We start from the raw sequence: 19,047 nt of genomic DNA, 5'->3' as shown, positions 1-19,047 counted from the left end.
GCCAAGTTTGGATTAATTTGTCCGAGTAGTTTCAGAGGAGAAGATTTTTGTAAAAGATAACTAAGATTTACGAAAAATGGTTAAAAATGGACTAAAAAGGGCAATAACTTCTTAAGGGGTCAACTGACCATTTCGGTCCCGTTGACTTATTTGTAGATCTTACTTTTCTGAACATTATTGCTGTTAACAGTTTATCTCTATCTATAATAATATTCAAGATAATAACCAAAAACAGCAAAATTTCCTTAAAATATCAATTCAGGGGCAGCAACCCAACAACGGGTTGTCCGATTCATCTGAAAATTTCAGGGCAGATAGATCTTGACCTGATAAACAATTTTACCCCATGTCAGATTTGCTCTAAATGCTTTGGTTTTTGAGTTATAACCCTAAAACTGCATTTTACCCCCATGTTCTATTTTTAGCCATGGCGGCCATCTTGGTTGGTTGACCGGGTCACGCCACACATTTTTTAAACTAGATACCCCAATGATGATTGTGGCCAAGTTTGGTTTAATTTAGCCCAGTAGTTTCAGAGGAGAAGATTTTTGTAAAAGTTAACGACGACGGACGACGACGACGACGACGGACGACGACGACGACGACGGACGCCGGACGCAAAGTGATGGGAAAAGCTCACTTGGCCCTTCGGGCCAGGTGAGCTAAAAACAGCAAAATTTCCTTAAAATTACCAATTCAGGGGCGGCAACCCAACAACGGGTTGTCCGATTTATCTGGAAATTTCAGGGCAGATAGATCTTGCTTGACCTGATAAACAATTTTACCCCATGTCAGATTTGCTCTAAATGCTTTGGTTTTTGAGTTATAAGCTAAAAACTGCATTTTACCCCTATGTTCTATTTTTAGCCATGACGGCCATCTTGGTTGGTTAGCCGGGTCACCAGACACAATTTTTTAACTAGATACCCTAATAATGATTTTAGCCATGTTTGGTTAAATTTGGCCCAGTAGTTTCAGAGGAGAAGATTTTTGTAAAAGATAACTAAGATTTACGGAAAATGGTTAAAAATTGACTATAAAGGACCATAACTCCTAAAGGGGCCAACTGACCATTGCGGTCATGTTGACTTATTTGTAAATCTTACTTTGCTGAACATTTTTGCTGTTTACAGTTTATCTCTATCTAAAATAATATTCATGATAATAACCAAAAACAGCAAAATTTCCTTAAAATAACCAATTCAGAGGCAGCAACCTAGCAATCGGTTGTCTGATTCATCTGAAAATTTCAGGGCAGATAGATCTTGACCTGATAAACCATTTACCCTCTATCAGATTTGCTATAAATGCTTTGATTTTTGAGTTATAAGCCAAAAACTGATTTTACCCCTATGTTCTATTTTTAGCCATGGTGGCCATATTGGTTAGTTGGACGGGTCACCGGACATAATTTTTAAAATAGTAACCCCAATGATGATTGTTGCCAAGTTTGGTTCAATTTGGCCCAGTAGTTTCAGAGGAGAAGATTTTTGTAAAATATAACCAAGATTTACGGAAAATGGTTAAAAATTTACTATAAAGGGCCATAACTCCTAAAGGGTTCAACTGTACATTTCGGTCATGTTGACTTATTTGTAAATCTTACTTTGCTGAACATTTTTGCTGTGAAAGTTTTCTATATCTATAATAATATTCATGATAATAACCAAAAACAGCAAAATTTCCTTAAAATTACCAATTCAGGGGCAGCAACCTAACAACGGGTTGTCCGATTCATCTAAAAATTTCAGGGCAGATAGATGTTGACCTGATAAACAATTTTAACTCATGTCAGATTTGCTCTAAATGCTTTGGTTTTTGAGTTATAAGCTAAAAACTGCATTTTACCCCTATATTCTATTTTTAGCCATGGCGGCCATGTTTTTTGATGAAATGGAAATTAAAACACAAACTTTATTCTAGATACCCTAGGAATCAATCAGATGAAGTTTGGTTTGAATTGGTTCAGTAGTTGCAGAGGAGAAGATCTTTGAAATAGTTTACGACGGACAGACTACGACGGACGCCAAGTGATGACAAAAGCTCACATTTCCTTATGGAAACGTGAGCTAAAAAGTGAATATAAGCATATATTTTTCTTGAAGATCCTAAATAACAAATGTTCTTATATACCGGCTAATCAATCAATTTTATTTGGTAATTACCTTGAAGGGATTATGACCCTTATTCAGTGAAGATAAACGAAGATATCATTGATAATTGATGCTGAATACCATATGAAATGTGTCGGATAGACTTTATGCACATGCAAATATGCATGTACATGTTAAGAACATTTAAATACGAAATGAAAGATGAATTTCTTCTGTTTTGTAGACTTATTATAATAACTGAATTGTCAATGAGTTATATACACACATTGTTCAACGAAGCTCCTATAATATTATACAAAGAAATAAAAATCCCCAACTCTATCAATGTGTCTACAGTAACACATTTAAATGTTAAAGACTCATTTCACTGATTGTGTATTAAAAGTTATAATAAACATGATAGCTAGCTTGCTAACAATACATAACTTATTGAACTTTCAACAAAATCAAAAATTATCAGAATAAGAAGATTAGTATTGTGTAATAGAGTTGAATAAATAAAAGATAAACTGATGACAGAGAGATATCTCTAGCCTATTGATAGAGCATCCTAACAGAGGGTCAAAGGACACAGTTATCGTCCTTTGGTTTTCGTTGTCTACAAATATAGTCCCTAGTGTAAACAGTGTATAACTTGCATGTTTTATTTGATACACTTTTCCAATTTATTTCTTGATATCAAATGCATGAAATATTAAGTAGGGGGATGTAATTACATGTTAAAAAAGATTGGGTGCTGAATCTTTATATTAAGTAGTGAGTTGGTCCAGTTCAAAAAGGTCAAATTGTATCACGTCTGGAGCTGTCAAACTGAATTTTACACCCCCTTAACCTAGAATTGTCAATATTTTGAGTTAGAGCTGGTAGAAGTTTCTATAATTTAGATATTATTTGTCTTACTGGTAATACACTACACTGTAAAAATCTTTTTGAGAAAGAGAGGGAGCGATTTTTTCAATTTGAATTTATTGTTTAAGAGAAATGCACTACAAAATAACTGTGTTCTCGGGCCAGAGTCAATCCGAAAGACAGCGTCATCGCTTATCAATTAAAAGTAGCTGGACCACAAACTTGTGGACAGAGCCTTGAAATGGTAAAGAAACTGAGAGGAACAGACAGTGATGTAACATTATACAAATTATTTGTGTCTCCTGAAGCAGAAAAATAAAAAATATATAATAAAAATTGATAATTATTTGAAAGTCACAGGACTGTGACATACAGAGGCAGTCATCAAATGACAAGTTTATAGAAAATATCATTGATCTTTCAAAAGTAGTTCCTATCAAACTGAATTGAGCATGCAACTTAATATTAATTATTGCTAATCAATTCAAATTCAAAGACCATAACATAGGGGTCAAGACATCTGAATAGTTGTTCAACTGAAAGTAATGCATCTATAAAGAGAGTATAATTTATATCACAAGAAGTTCCTATCAAATGTAAACTAACTTTAAGGAGTAATACCACCAAATCATAAAAGGTCACATTCGGTTGCATACACAAAAAGGGTAGAACAAAATATTTCATTGAATTTCACAGTTGTAGGAAATTATTCATATATATCAGTATTAATAGACAGAGCAAGCCATACTCTGTCTATTGGGGAGCTTTTTCTGACATATAATCCTCATTTCCTATGCTCTGCTATAATAGAAAGCTTTTTTCCGAATATTACTCTAATAAATTTATAGTTATAAGTAAATGAAACATTTCATAGCAGTAACAACGAATCATTCGCTAATAGAGAAGCTTTTTATGTCCCTCTCTGGAACGCAACCGAATTTAAGTTTTATGTCAGGACTTATTGAAACCTCCTTGGAGTCAGTAAACTTTCATATAGATAGATCATTCTGCTTGAATTCTATAAATACTTATTCATTATTTAATTGTACTCTTGCCAATTATTTCTTTACTTGAAACTAAGATAAGTCGGCACAATCATTTGAAAAGTTCAAATTTAACAAAGAAAATCAATGTTGGTATTACATCTAATCAGAAAACGTTACATTGAAATTGTCAATTAATTTAAAGTCGCTGAACAATAACGGACCAGGCGAGACAAAAACAGCAGATAGTATGGGGAAAAAAGGAATAAATAACACATGAAAAAGTAGTTAATGGTACATTGAATAAGTTGTATTGTTCTTATCAAAAGGAATCACAAACATTTCTATACTGCAAAGAAATTGTCCATACCAAGTGTGGTATGGGATATAATTATGCATCTTAAAGTAATGAGACTTGATTCAACTTGATAGCTTTTATCACAGTTATTGTCTATCAACTACTTTATCTTCATATTACAGAGTTGTTATACATGTATTTTATGGTGTCTATTTCAAGCTATTGAACATTTCTTTGACCCTTTTTTCTGACTATGTGGCTTCTGTTCAGATGTGTTTTTCGGTTTCTTGGGAATTGCACCTCTATCTCTATTTTCTCCCGGCCATCTTAGGGTATTAAGATCCACATTTTTCAAAACTTCCCGCAAGCAATGTGCTCCTCTCCCAACATTGACTAAAGCCTGTACCAGTACCCGTAGTGTAGGTTTTACTGTTCTGTCTTCTCTCCATGTAAACAGTACTTCCTTATTCTGAGCCGCTAAGTCTTGGTAATTATTGCTCTGTATATTTTCTAGGTTTGCAATTGACAACCCAATTTCAGCACCAAGTTGAAAAAATATCTGACCTATTTGTGGTGCTAATGCATCCAAAATCTCATCTGTCGGAATACAATCTAGGTATTCCAACGGAATATCTGAAATATTAAGATGAATAATATAAACAAATTGACTTAACTAGGAAAAGTTTCCAAAATACTATTTTGATTTGAGTGAAACTGGCGAGATGAAATTTATTTCTGGTATCTTAGACGCATTTTTACCGGGTATCATAAGCCCAATAGTGCCTGTCCGATTGTATCATTGATACAGTTTGTGAATGTAAATGCATTAAATTGTAAAAAATATCCCAAACTACTTCATTTTTTTTAATACTTAAGTTTTTATATTTAGAAGAGAAAAAAAAATTATTAATTTTTGTATTTTATCTAGATAAAAAAAAAGCCCATGATGTTTTTGTTTGAAATTGGAAAAAAAATTGTAACTATAAGCAATCTGGATGAAAATGCTTAAAGGTTTGTTTAGATTTTTAGTTTGGCACCTGCTTATTAAGGTGGATAAGGATGTTTTGTTAAAAAAAAATCCTCCAATAGATTTCTACAATATTTATCATTTTGCAAGATTAGGGTGTCCTCAGCAAAATATGAAAGTATTATGACCACTTTCTTGGTAAATAAGGGAGATAACCCACCATGAGTTACCCCCCCCTAATGATGATTTCCTCAATTTCCCAATAAAACACTAATTTCATGTTAATTTTTTAATTTTTTACAGTTAAAACATTTTTTTTCTACATAATTATAAAAAATACATTTGTTTCATATAATAATAATTGGATGTGTGCTTTACTTTCAGTTACAATCTGTGAACGGGGTAAAAATAACACATTTTGATGAAAATTGGCACTTCTGTAGGAGCCAATTATGCAAATTAGGTCACCCTGTACAAAAAACCACCCAATAGATTTTTTTTTAAATACAAGCATTTTGAAGGTCTATACCTAAGCATTGTTTAAGCATAATATGAACATACATTTCTTACCTCATTTATTGTCTGTACTGTATACTGATAATTGAAGTAAAGTGGCAAAATTTGGAAAATTGACTTAAAATACCATTTAATAGATAAAATGTCATAAATTAGTAATTAAAATTGATGAAAAATGTATGGTGAAAGGGAGTTTGTTCTGTCAGTCATTCTAAATAAACAAAACCTCATCATGGACCTGCCAAAAAAAAAGAAGATGCCCTTTGGGTATCAGTCTGTCCGTCAGTCAATATGTTCAGATCAGGTTCTGGTTGTAACATTTTTGTCTTTTTATGTAGGCTATTGATAAATGGTATAAGGGTAGCTCAGCTCCAAAGGATGTGTTACTACCATGATAAGTGACTTTTGACCTTGAACTTTGACCTCAAGGTCAATTTAATGATTCTTTTTTTTTCTAGAACTGTAACTTTTGTCTTTTGATGTAGGCTTAACTGCTGCTTTTGATATTTTGTATGAATGTTAATCAATTCATGAAGATGTGTCATGCACCATAGTGACCATAGTATTTTTGACCTTGAACAAAGACTTCAAGGTGAAAATGATTTCCATATAAACAAATTTTTGTTTGCAGGTCTTAAAGTGACAAAAACTTTGCACACATGATAATGCTATGACTACCCCGCACTTGTAAAATTCAAAGTATTGATAACAGGATGAAGGTATTGGACAGACCTAAAAAGTAACTACACGTTTCAATTTATCACTGTCAGGGTGTTGTATTGGCCAATTACGAATAATGAAGTCATTAATTCTGCCAAGTATTTTCTGTAAGAAAAAATATTCGACCTTAAATGTTACAAGTACCAGCAATTAGGAAATAGTTTGTAGACAGACTAAAAAGTGCTAACATTACATCAGACAACTCATGATTATTGGTTCTCACTTCTATAGATTGAATGTAATAAACAATTAATTTCTCCAAAGGCAACAATGGTTGCCTTTTTTCAAGATACAGAATCAATCCTGCCTATATATTGCTCCTTATTCTAAATAGGGACTATGTTGCGAATACTTAGATGCTTTCCCTTTTGGGGCCCTAACCAAACGCTGAAAAGATACAGTGCAAATGAAGCATCTGTTTTACACTAATCAGAGATCAGTAAAGGGCCCAAGATATGTTAACTGGTTCTTAGTTAGAAGTATAAACTGAACAAACACAGGTTTGGGACAAAGAACCACAGTTTAATATTTTCTTTGCATATCAATAAAGCAATACATGTAAACATAATTACAAACAAAGCAAATTCCAGTTGAAAATCTGTGGTACTCCTAACACAAAGTACATAATAACTGTGAGTTCTAATAATAAAAAAATAACATGCACTCATATGGACCTGATTAGCCATAATCTCAATTCTGAATACCATGTTATGTTCATAAAATGGTTGTGCCAATACAATCTGGTAACAAATAGATGTAATACCACCATCATGACCATTGATTTTCCTAAACAGTCCTTGTTAAATTTGCACTTTTCAAAGAATTGTACAGAATTTTTTTTTTAAATAAAATATACTTTCTTTGACACATTTTGTGTGTTAATGTGCCTGTTCTAACTCAGGAGTCTGTAATTCAGTGGTTGATGTTTGTTTATGTGTTACATGTACATATTGGTTTCTCAATTATTTTTTGTACATAAACTAGACTGTTAGTTTTCCCCATTGAATTGTTTTACATTGACATTTCTGGACCTTTTTATAGCTGACTTTGTGGTATGAGATTTGCTCATTGTTGAAAGCAGTACAGTGACATATAGTTGTTAATTTTGTGTGTCATTTTGTTCTCTTGTGGAAAGTTCTGTCATTGGCAATAATACCACATCTTTTTTTCCATATTTAGCATGAGTAAGGTTGTATCCTGTCCAGCACTAGTACTATAGAAAAAGATGACACTGTACATTATACATTGCATGTAAGAAACTAACCATCACTGGATATTAACCAATAAAATTTTCCTACGCAACTGGATGTTACTTTCTATGATTTGGTGGTACATGTGTATTACATCAATAACAAGTTATTCCTCAGTACATGTAAAATGTTTAGTAAAACATGTGACTGTTTTGGCATTAAAGCCATGCTCTAACAAAATAGATTTGAGGCCATTTTCACTGTCTCTGTTAAATGCTAACTGTAGATGTTTCAGACAAAGTCCACTGTGTGCTAATTTTCTAGCTGTTAGCTTGGTGATGCGCGAGTCCCTTATCAAGGGAATGTAAGAATCTGTTAGCAAAGCTGAATTGAATGGAAAAACATCCTTTTCTGAATATTCAAAGTGCGCAAGAAGTTGAAATAGACTTGTGACATCAGCACATGCATTGTGAGCATCATATTCTACGCCAAGTAATTTTGTGACCAATGTTTGTTGTTTATGATTTCCTATGTCTTTAGTTTTGAATTTCCTTCTTGCCAATTTTATTGTATCAATGCACCCATAAATATGTAACATGAATTCTGAAAGAAGACTGTGCTGACGTAGTTTGTTCATCAATATGGGAATGTCAAACGAAGCAATGTTGTGACCGAAAAGAATTGGTTTCTTCTTTTTGCTGATAAACTCAATAAATTCTAGGAGTACAATCTGAATATCTCTGCTTTTAACTGGTTTACCATGATGGTACATCTGATCACAAGAAAAATCAAAAGTCAATCCTGTTATTTCTGATGATTTGGGTGAAATAACCTCCCTAGGTGATACATACTCATTAAAAACAGTGGTTCCATCAAATGCAGCCAGCTGAGTTATATCAGACTTCCTTGATAATCCTGGAACAAAAATAAACAAATATTGCATTAATAATTAAAAGTGTATCCAGGGATCTCCATGGATGAAAATTGAACGATGGAGGAACTTTCACTATTACAAACCGTGTCAAAGTTGTACAGTGTAGCGCGATCGGAAGTATTTTATCCCTCCATACAAGAATTGGTGATCATGCTAATTCATTGCTTATTTAAATTATGTTTATTTGAATTTTCATTATAGAATTAGAAGTATCAATATTTTCATTTATTGTCGTTTTTAACCATTCAAATGCCAAGTCTTCATGGTCCCCCCTTAGTCGAGAATGATCAAAAAGCTGTTATGAAGGTCCTCATGTAGATTTCTTGTTTTTTTGGTAATTGTTATGGGGGTTAAAAATCATATGATGTGGAGCTTATTTTTCATGGACACTGTCAAATTCAGAACCCATTACCGGTATGGCTAATTTCAGCAACAACAAAACGATTCGTACGGGTTATGTAAAAGGTTAAAGAGATTTGTAAAGCAAACTTTGACAAATGAAAAGGTTTTTAATGACTTTATCTGGCAAATTGATGCTGTGCAACATGTATCTTTCCGAGTCTGAATAGAAACCGTTTACACTTACCTGTTGTTTCTAAATCAAAAACTACTACTGATTCTTCTCCTCCAAACTTCATCTTCGATGGAATAGTTTCTGTGTCAATATGTTCTTGCACTTCTATTTCTCCTCCATAGGTGTCTCCCTCTTTTACTGATTCTCGCTGATTATCTTTCAATTTCTTGGACTAGAAACAATAAAAAAAACATTTAAGAACAATTATGGAAAAAAGTGATTTAAATCTATGCAAATGCACAGTGGGATGTTTAGAACAATTGCTATTTTAAGTTGAAACATTTAATGTCTCCTTCCAATCAAAATTGAGAGCCAGAGAATTCTCCATCTGTGGGTTTTCAACCAAAATGTTAATAAACTTTAAGACTTGTGGCTAAGTTTGATCAAATTTGGCCCAGTAGTTTTAGAGGAGAAGATTTTTGTAGAAGATTACAAAAATTTACGAAAAATTGGTAAAAACGACTATAAAGGTCAATAACTCCTTAAGGGGTCAACTGACCATTTTGGTCATGTTAACTTTTTTGTAGATCATACTTTGCTGAATATTATGATGTTTACAGTTTATCTCTATCTATAATAATATTCAAAATAATAACCAACCAGTTGCTTCGCAGGGCGCAGCATTATACGACCGCAGATGTAGAACCCTGAACAGATGGGACAAGTATGGACACAACTTTTAAGTTTGATACAGCTATAAATGTGGATTGTGATTAAATAGTTGACACAACATAGGTTTATGTCACATTATGATTTTGGACCCTTTGGACCTTAATGTAGACCAATTTGAAAACTGGACCAAAAATTAGGAATCTACATACACAGTTAGATTTGGCATATCAAAGAATCCCATTTATTCAATTTTTGATGAAATCAAACAAAGTTTAATTTTAGACCTACTTGAAAACTGGGCCAAAAATTAAAAATCTAAGTACATTTTTAGATTCAGCATATCAAAGAACCCCAAGGATTCAATTTTTGTCAAAATCAAACAAAGTTTAAGTTTGGACCCTTTGGACCTTATAATTAATGTAAACCAATTTGAAAACGGGACCAAAAATTAAGAATCTACATACACAGTTAGATTTGGCATATCAAAGAACCCCAATTCTTCAATTTTTGATGAAATCAAACAAAGTTTAATTTCGGACCCTTTGGGCCCCAAATTCCTAAACTGTTGGGACTAAAACTCCCAAAATCAATACCAACCTTCCTTTTATGGTCATAAACCTTGTGTTTAAATTTCATAGATTTCTATTCACTTATACTAAAGTTATAATGTGAAAACCGAGAAAAATGCTTATTTGGGCCCCTTTTTGGCCCCAAATTCCGAAACTGTTGGGATCTTAACTCCCCAAATTAATACCAACCTTCGTTTTGTGGTCATAAACCTTGTGTCAAAATTTCATAGATTTCTATTTACTTAAACTTAAGTTATTGTGCGAAAACCAAGAAAATGCTTATTTGGGCCCTTTTTGGCCCCTAATTCCAAAAATGTTGGGATAAAAACTCCCAAAATCAATCCCAACCTTCCTTTTGTGGTCATAAACCTTGTGTTAAAATTTCATAGATTTCTATTCACTTTTACTAAAGTTAGAGTGCAAAAACTAAAAGTATTCGGACGACGACGACGACGCAGATGACACCAACGTGATAGCAATATACGACGAAAAATTAAAATTTTTGCGGTCTTATAAAAACTGCAAAATTTCTTAAAATTACCAATTTAGTGGCAGCAACTCAACAACAGGTTCTCCAATTCATCTGAAAATTTCAGGGCAGATAGATGTTGACCTGATAAACAATTGTGCCCACACCAGATTTGCTCTAGATGCTTTGGTTTCAGAGATATAAGCCAAAATCTACATTTTACCCCTATGCTCTATTATTAGTAATGGTGGCCATCTTGGTTGGTTGGCAGGGTCACCAGACATATTTTTTTTAACAAGATACCCCAATGATGATTGTGGCAAAGTTTGGTTAAATTTGACCCAGTAGTTTCAGAGGAGAAGATTTTTGTAAAAGTTAACAGACGACAACAACAGACGAATGACACAAAGTGAAAAGAAAGGCTCACTAGGCCCTTCAGACCAGTCGAGCTAAAAAAAGGCCTACCTTTATTGTGAGTCTTTTTCTTTTGAAATTAGTAGTTGACTGTGTTTTCCTAATCTGTTTACGCCTTCGATCCTTTCGAATTCCATGAAGTATGGTCAAATGTCCAGGAGAGAGTAGAGAATTCTTATTCACCTGAAAAGAATGAAGACATTTGCATGTAATGTATTAAATTGATCTATTTTGAATGATTCATTTACTTTAAAGATACATAAAATTTAGAATGTAGAGAAAAAAGTACAGATCTGAAGAAAAAAAAATATCTAAAAAAAATATAATTATAGAATAACTACACATCAATTCACCAATGTATACATGTAGTGTGTGAGTTAATTATCAGTGTTGTTTGGTCATGAGTTAAATATTTTTCTCTATTTGAATTTTTGTATTAGTTACTCTTTTTATTACACTGGCAAATGGCATTTTTTCTTCTGAATATAAGGTAGAAAATGTAAGGAACTATATCTTTCACAATTTGTTTTGATCCAACATCATGACAAAACCTACAGTTGTATGGTGTCAGGGGATTGAAATAACAACATTTATACACAGAATTATACGACTTTTAAGACTTTCTTTTTCTCTTTTTACTTTCTCTCCTCTTTTTACCATTATGAAAGCTAGTATTATATTCTATAAACTGTTTGCTTTATATGCATGTCCATTATATTATACATGTACTATTATTGTAATTTTATATTGTATTATGGAGATGACTTCATAAGTATGATTTACTTGTGTCTAATCCATTTTGCTTTAATTAAGCAAATAAAATAAGTTTAAACTAAGCATACATAATAAAGCCCCTAAATACATTTACCTTGCTTAACCAACCATAGCCTTCATTCTTTTGCATCACAGCTGAAGACACCCTAGCTTTTAATGATTTAGTCCCTCCATAAAACCTGAAAAAATGCCATAAATAAATGTTTACATACAAACAAAATAGTTTATGCTCCACAAAAATAAAACACATAAATATGTCTCTCTGTTACAGCTAGTCCTGGAAAATGACAGTTAGTGGATCGTAACTGTGGGGCATATGCATAATGATATAATGGTAAAGGAACTAAGATGAGCTTGAATTCAGAGCTATGACAGTCTTCAACATTAATGACATTGACATGATTTTACAAAAAAAATATTCATGTTTTCCATTTCTAATGACAAAGTTAGACATTAAACACCCCAGATTGCATTGAAATCACAGTTACCACACATTATTGGAATACCAGAGAGTGTGTCACTTACAATTTTCATGTGTCTTACAAAAAGTTCTGTTTAAAACTGGAATTGTTTTACTTTGAAATTTAAAATTACAACATTGAAGATAAGGAAAATTTGTGCAAACAAAGACTTCTATTTCATTTTTTAAACAGTTGCAGAGATTTTGACCATAATCAAAAGAAATCCTAAAGTAATGTTAGGCATACCTGTTTTTTGGGGCAAAACTAGCAACACTGTTGTTGAAACTTTCGTTTGACTGTGTTGACCCTAGATTTAACAGCCTATCTGCTCTTTCAATATAATTTTGTGCCAACTTGTCCAGCTCTTCCCTCAGCTTGTCTCCAGAAAGGGCTTTCCCATTGGGTAAATGTTTGAATCTGTAATATTTATAAACAAACAGAAAATGAGATTGCACTGCCACTGGGTTTTTTTCTACACTAATAGCAGAATTCTAAAAATGTTATTCAGTCTAATGATCTTTTTTGTTCTGAACACATCTACATGTAACTGTAGTAAATATTAATATGACATGTGATCAAATGTGAAAAATTAAATCCTTATCATTAAAGTTTATTTTCAATCCACACTGTACTTTTAGAAGAAAGAAGTTTTGGAAGTTATCAGATGGGCCAAGACAAAGATGGATACATGATTAATACATAATGATGACAATAGTTCACACAGCCCTACAATTGTTTTAATTATACATATACTTTACTGAACTCTAGGAAATAAGAACTTGTAAAAAATTATTGCAGCATTGAAACATTAAATGATCACTTCATCAGGCCAGGGATCAATGTTATGGTATAAATTACCTAAATTTAGTTGGATCTTTAACATATGTACACCAAGTTGGACTGCACTGTTCATGGTGTCCAAAAATATGTGGCACTATAGTGGCCAGTTCTGTCTTCATTGATTGTTTACTATTTTGGTGTTTAGAAATAGTATACATAAAACACCGCACTATGTAGGGAATGACTTTTGCTGATTTTAACTGTTTGTAGTTTTTTGACAGACCAAATAGACGTTTGGACAGATTTTTCTTTACATGTGTTTTGTCATCTTTTTTAATAATTGAACGAGGCAGTCTTGATTGGGTTGTAGCATCATTATCCGCATGTAAAGTCCCAACCGTATATCCATCCTCAGCAAGCCTTTGGATCATTGAACATGCCATGTCTGGCTCCATACCTTTGCTTGATCCTGCAATACAAAATAAAAATAAAGTCAGTGTGTCCAATAATTTGTAATACTGTGAAAAACTGTTGACAAATTAGAGGTACATTATACACATGATATACATTATCATTATTGACTTTTCTTGAGGTGTACTCAAGGGCTATACACAGACATGGTCACTGGTTTCTTCTGTGGCCAAAGTCTAAAATGAGCCAATGTCTTGTCAGGAAAATATAGTCCTTAGCCATGTTAGCATACCTCAGAATGAGTCATTTACAGATATATTAAATGATAAGGATTTGTTTACTTATATTATATTTTCTGTTTTTCGAAAATGCTCCCTACTTTTTCCAAGGTCAAGCAAAAAAATTAATGAGCGTTCATGTGATTATATTGGCAAACTTTCTGTGAATTTATGATTACTTGGACACCCCCATGAGTGGCCTTTATTACAGTAAACATTAACATGGGGAACAGGAAAGTAATTAATATGTAACTGTTAACATCCCTATACCATATGTACACCTTTAATTACATGTACATGACCTTTTAGTCAACACTTACAACAGGTGAAAGGTGTTGAATTTTTATACAAACAACTATCTAAATTCACGATTATACATCTATTAAATCAAATAACACTATCAATTCGTCTTAAAAGGGTTACAAAGACATTTTTCAAAGTTGTCAACTCTTCCCACTACAAGGAAAAATTCAGAACGGGGAGGGAAACTATATGACAACTTGTTCTTTTTAAAGGTGTCAATTCGTCCCTTTACATACTTCATCCCATAATCTTGTTACATTTCTCTTAAAAAAAATGACAGATGACTTTCTCAGTGTGTTTAACCATGTTTGTTTACATTTCAGAAATACCAAACTATTTGAAATCTTGTCTTTTGCTTTGCTCATTGTTGAAGGCCGTACGGTGACCTATAGTTCTTAATGTTTGTGTCATTTTTGTCTTTTGTGGATAGTTGTCTCATTGGCAATCATACCACATCTTTTTTTTATATTTGATAAGAACAGTGTAACATTCCCATATACTGTTATTAAAATGTGAGCAAAACTATTTAAAAAAAATTAAATTGTGTCCATATTTTACGGATGCCCTACATGCACTATAAGCTTATGTATTTTCAGTGGATCATGAAATTCGGGTGGAGTATAATGAAAAATAGCAAAGGCCCTATACATATATTGAAGTTGAACAGTCCACCCCTTATTTTCAATGAGTTAATCATTATTCTATACCTGTCCAGTTAACATTACACTCATGTGGTGGCTTTGGTTCATTTTTTCCTATGTAATATTGGCAAATACTACAATTTCTGGTTCTGACGTCAAATTCTATAACTTTCCCAGTATTAATTCCAATTAGACTTGCATGACCTGAAATAGTATGTAGAAAAGGGAGACTCAATATTATTTCATTTCATTTTTAGCTAACATATTAACGAAAAAGAAGATTTCAAATTGAAAATCTTTGGTGGTTTAATAGAGCATGATACCCTGTTTTTTTAAAAGAATAAATTAAAGTTCAATTTTGTGACAATAACTTCTCAACGTAATTTCATAAATCCATAAAAAACAAGAATGTGTCCAAAGTACACGGATGCCCCACTTGCACTATCCTTTTCCATGTTCCATGGACCATGAAATTGGGTAATAATCTAATTTGGCATTAAAATTAGAAAGATCATACTATAGGGAACATATGTACTAAATTTCAAGTTGATTGGACTTCAGCTTCATCAAAAACTTCCTTGACCAAAAACTTTAACCTGAAACTCCCATTTTCATTTTCTATGTTCAGTGGACCATGAAATTGGACTCAAAAGTCTAATTTGGCTTTAAAATTAGAAAGATCATATCATAAGCAACAAGTGTACTAAGTTTCAAGTTGATTGGACTTCAGCTTCATCAAAAACTACCTTGACCAAAAACTTTAACCTGAACGGAAGCACAGACAGACGAACGAACAAACAGAGCCACAGACCAGAAAACATAATGCCCCACTACTATCGTAGGTGGGGCATAAAAAGGAGTTTATCTTAATAGATAAATCCAAGCCACCAAAGCTTAAGTGTTATAATAAATGCTCAAAACTGAAAAATCCCCCTTTTTAAAACTTAAAATATGAAACTAATAAATCAACTGCTTCGCCAATCACAGCTGGATACCACCATAAAGGTTCAACCCTGTTAATAGGACAAAAAGGAACATGATATTTGTACTTGATCATGTGACACAGGTCTGAATTTGGATTGTAATCAAATATTTGACACATACATATAATAGGTTTCTGACAGAGAATAACTGTAATCAAAGACTTAGAATTGGGTAATGATTTGAATTTATATTAATTTTTTTGCTATGGTGCAATACACCATGTGCAGGGGCGTATGCAGCCATTTTTAAAAGGGGGTCCCAACCCAGAGTAAAAAGGGGGTAGGGGGAGGGGAGGTGGTTCCATCTACATGTATATGCTCCCATTCATATTCAGTCATCGGCCAAAAAAAAGGAGGTCCAACTCCTGGACCACCCCTCCCTTGATCCTCCTATGATGCTGTTGCAAATTGAACTCCCTCCATTTTTTATTGGCAAAAAAAATAAAAAATTTGAAGAAATTTTCTTTTTAATTTTTAAAATCTTAAATCATAGATTTCTATTCAATTAAAGTAAAGATATTGTCTGGAAACCAAATGTCTTTGGACTTCTCTAGCTGAGTACAACGACAGGGTCAAGGTGATACCAATATACAACCGCAATATAAAAAAAATTAAAAATGAAATGCAGTTCAAGTCAATGGATATAAACAATTCACAAAATTTTCATGCGAATTTGTTCAAGTGTTTTTGAGTTATTGTCCGACATGGCAATGATCGACAGAGGGACAGACAACTGTATTAACGGGCATATAAAAAAAACCAAAACTATTCATTATAATCTTAAAGTAATATCCAGGTTCACATGGATCCTGAACACTGAGGTTTTTTTGAGCAGGTCCAAAAGGCTAAAACCCTAATGTATACAAGATCAATAAAATAGAAGCCCATCTACACTTCATATCAAAATAACTGATAATATAATTTACCTGTGTGACTATTGTAAGACCAACCAGAACCTTTCTTCTGCCATCCAGCATCGAAGCTTCCCTCTAACTCACTGCACTCTGAACATTCCAGCTCCTCTCTCTGTGCTTCTTTACATGATGCTTCTGCTGCTTCAATGATAACTGGGGCTAGTTCCTTCTGTTTTTTACGTAATGTAGAGGCATCTACTGGAGGAATGTTGCATCCTGTCAGGAAGTTGTTCACATTGCTGGGTCCCATACCTGCATTAATCATGGCTGAAAATGAAAGATTTAAATATTATTTAGTTTCCTAAAAAAAAACCATTTACAATATTTGGCTCATACCTGCCAACTTTTCAAATGCCCATGGGGGTTTTACATGAAAGATGGTTCTTATAGTCCTACAAAACCTTCAAAGGGGCCTTAAAATATATTATAATGTGTTTTTTAGGCTTCTTCATGCTTTAACAAGCTCATACCCATTGTTTTCTTTAAAATAGTGGACAAAATTGCTCTTACAAAATTTCCACTTGGGAGGCTCCATGGGGGAAATCCTCCGCAAATAGTGACAGATGGTGGGTCTTTTGTTATGTCCACTATTCAAATTGTAAATGTTTACCCTTCCTTAATTGAAGGACAATATAAGAAATACGGTGCAGTCCAGTGTATCCACTGACCTAAGACTTATGTCTTCACTTCATTCAACTGATAAAACCTTTTACAAAGTAAATAATAAATTGCAGTGAGTACATTTTATATTTCTGACAATGTACATGTATTTTTTATCTTGCAATTTACACTGGTTATACATATTTGAGTTCAGCATTAGTTGTTTAATACCAACAGATTGCCTCTGATTGTTTAAAAGAAATCAAGATAATTGAAACGTGAACTATAAAGATCTAGTCAGAGGGGACCCCAAAAATTGAAAATGAACAGTTCTAAAGAAATTCATGTATCCATATTTCAGTTACTGATTGCTCAACTTGGAAACATGTACAAATAAAGCAACACAGGGTGTTGATAGTTCATGAGTTGTGGTATATTTGCAATTGGGCCCCTGTAAAATTTGTATGAAAAGTGTTTATATTGATTATTTTTATATTTCCCCATGATCATAGTTAAGTAGTTGTCTCTTGAAAACAATCACCATTTGCATTCCTTTTCTGTATAATTACCTAAACAAACTTTGTAGTTGATATCAAAGCCTTTGCCGTTGCTCTTCTTCCCCGTTGGTACCAGACTGATGTGTTGACAAGCACTGCTCGGACACGAGATATATAAAAAACTAGCCATCCCATAAATCACCTCATCTTTTATATCAGATAATCTAAGCCATGAACTGCATTTCTCACAGTTCATGGACCTAGCCAGCACATCTAGCTCAACAACCCGTCTTCCTTGGAACCAAGGTTTGGAGGATCCCAGTTCAACATTTTCCCCAACTTCCAAATCAGTTGCATTTACACCTGTAGGTCCTTCTACAAAAACAGCGCCGTAATCATGGTCTTCACCTCGTAATGTTTCCTTACTATTCATTTTTCTCATACGGTCCGCCTTTTTACTTCTTCCTGTGCTAGCCATCTTTCCACGAACACGTTGAGCATACTTGTCGTCTGCCATGTTTGTTGTTTACCGCCGGAGTTTGCAGACGCGGTTCCGGTTCTATATTTACCATGACAATCACGTGACAATTCAAAACATCACGTGACGCAATGTCCTGCTCTACCTTAATCAAGATTACTTACCTGGCTCTGATATTTTGACTCTTCTTACCTGCAAAAAGATTCATAAATAACCAAATAAAAAGACATATGGTATATATATGCAATAGAACAAGTTGCAAAATGTATTTGTATATCCTGTTTTATAAATTATGTGCCTGGTGTTTGAAAATTTGATCATTTTATAGGTTGAAAGTAATATTTATGAAAAACCTATTTAATCTATGAATTTAAAGTGGAACCGATTCACATGTATACCTCATCCTCCTTTGATTTTGTCACACCAACAACAACAATTTTAGGCCTTTACGATGAAAACAAGAGGCTCTCAAGAGCCTGAATCGCTCACCTTAATTTTTTTGGTTAAATCTCTCATCAATGATTATTTTGGCTTTTCAATTTATTTAAATGTTCTTTGAATCGTCCTATTTTCTTCAAAAGCAAAAAAAAATCATTTTCTCCTATGTTCTATTTTAGCCATAGGAGCTATGTTTCTGACATACAAGGAAATGAAATATAAAATTTATACTAGATACTCTGAAACTCATTTAGCCTAAGTTTGGCTGAAATTGATACAG

The 19,047-nt window shown here is 33.2% G+C and overlaps 2 protein-coding genes across 2 annotated transcripts in view; both read right to left on the bottom strand.

Moving 5' to 3' along the window:
* Positions 1–2,224: 2,224 nt before the first annotated feature.
* Positions 2,225–19,047, bottom strand: part of LOC143053763 (uncharacterized) — a 63,732-nt gene continuing 46,909 nt past the window's right edge. The window contains exons 14-15 of the mRNA XM_076226541.1: positions 18,494–18,521; positions 2,225–4,877 (exon numbers count right to left, since the gene is read on the bottom strand). Coding sequence (XP_076082656.1) covers positions 4,459–4,877; positions 18,494–18,521 — 447 coding nt within the window. The 3' untranslated portion in view covers positions 2,225–4,458. The remainder of the gene's footprint in view (positions 4,878–18,493; positions 18,522–19,047) is intronic.
* LOC143054830 (uncharacterized) lies at positions 6,949–18,383 on the bottom strand. The gene is made up of 9 exons (XM_076227880.1): positions 17,924–18,383; positions 16,767–17,021; positions 14,924–15,061; positions 13,303–13,693; positions 12,691–12,861; positions 12,078–12,162; positions 11,261–11,392; positions 9,158–9,317; positions 6,949–8,552 (listed from the first exon to the last, which is right to left on the bottom strand). The coding sequence occupies exons 1-9, from the start codon at positions 18,366–18,368 to the stop codon at positions 7,804–7,806; spliced, it is 2,526 nt and encodes an 841-aa protein (XP_076083995.1). The 5' UTR covers positions 18,369–18,383; the 3' UTR covers positions 6,949–7,803.

This window comes from Mytilus galloprovincialis, chromosome 12 (assembly GCF_965363235.1).
Source record: "Mytilus galloprovincialis chromosome 12, xbMytGall1.hap1.1, whole genome shotgun sequence".
Classification (NCBI taxonomy): Eukaryota; Metazoa; Mollusca; class Bivalvia; order Mytilida; family Mytilidae; genus Mytilus; species Mytilus galloprovincialis.
Note: the sequence above shows the minus strand (reverse complement) of the source record. Positions and strands in the feature narration are given on the sequence as shown.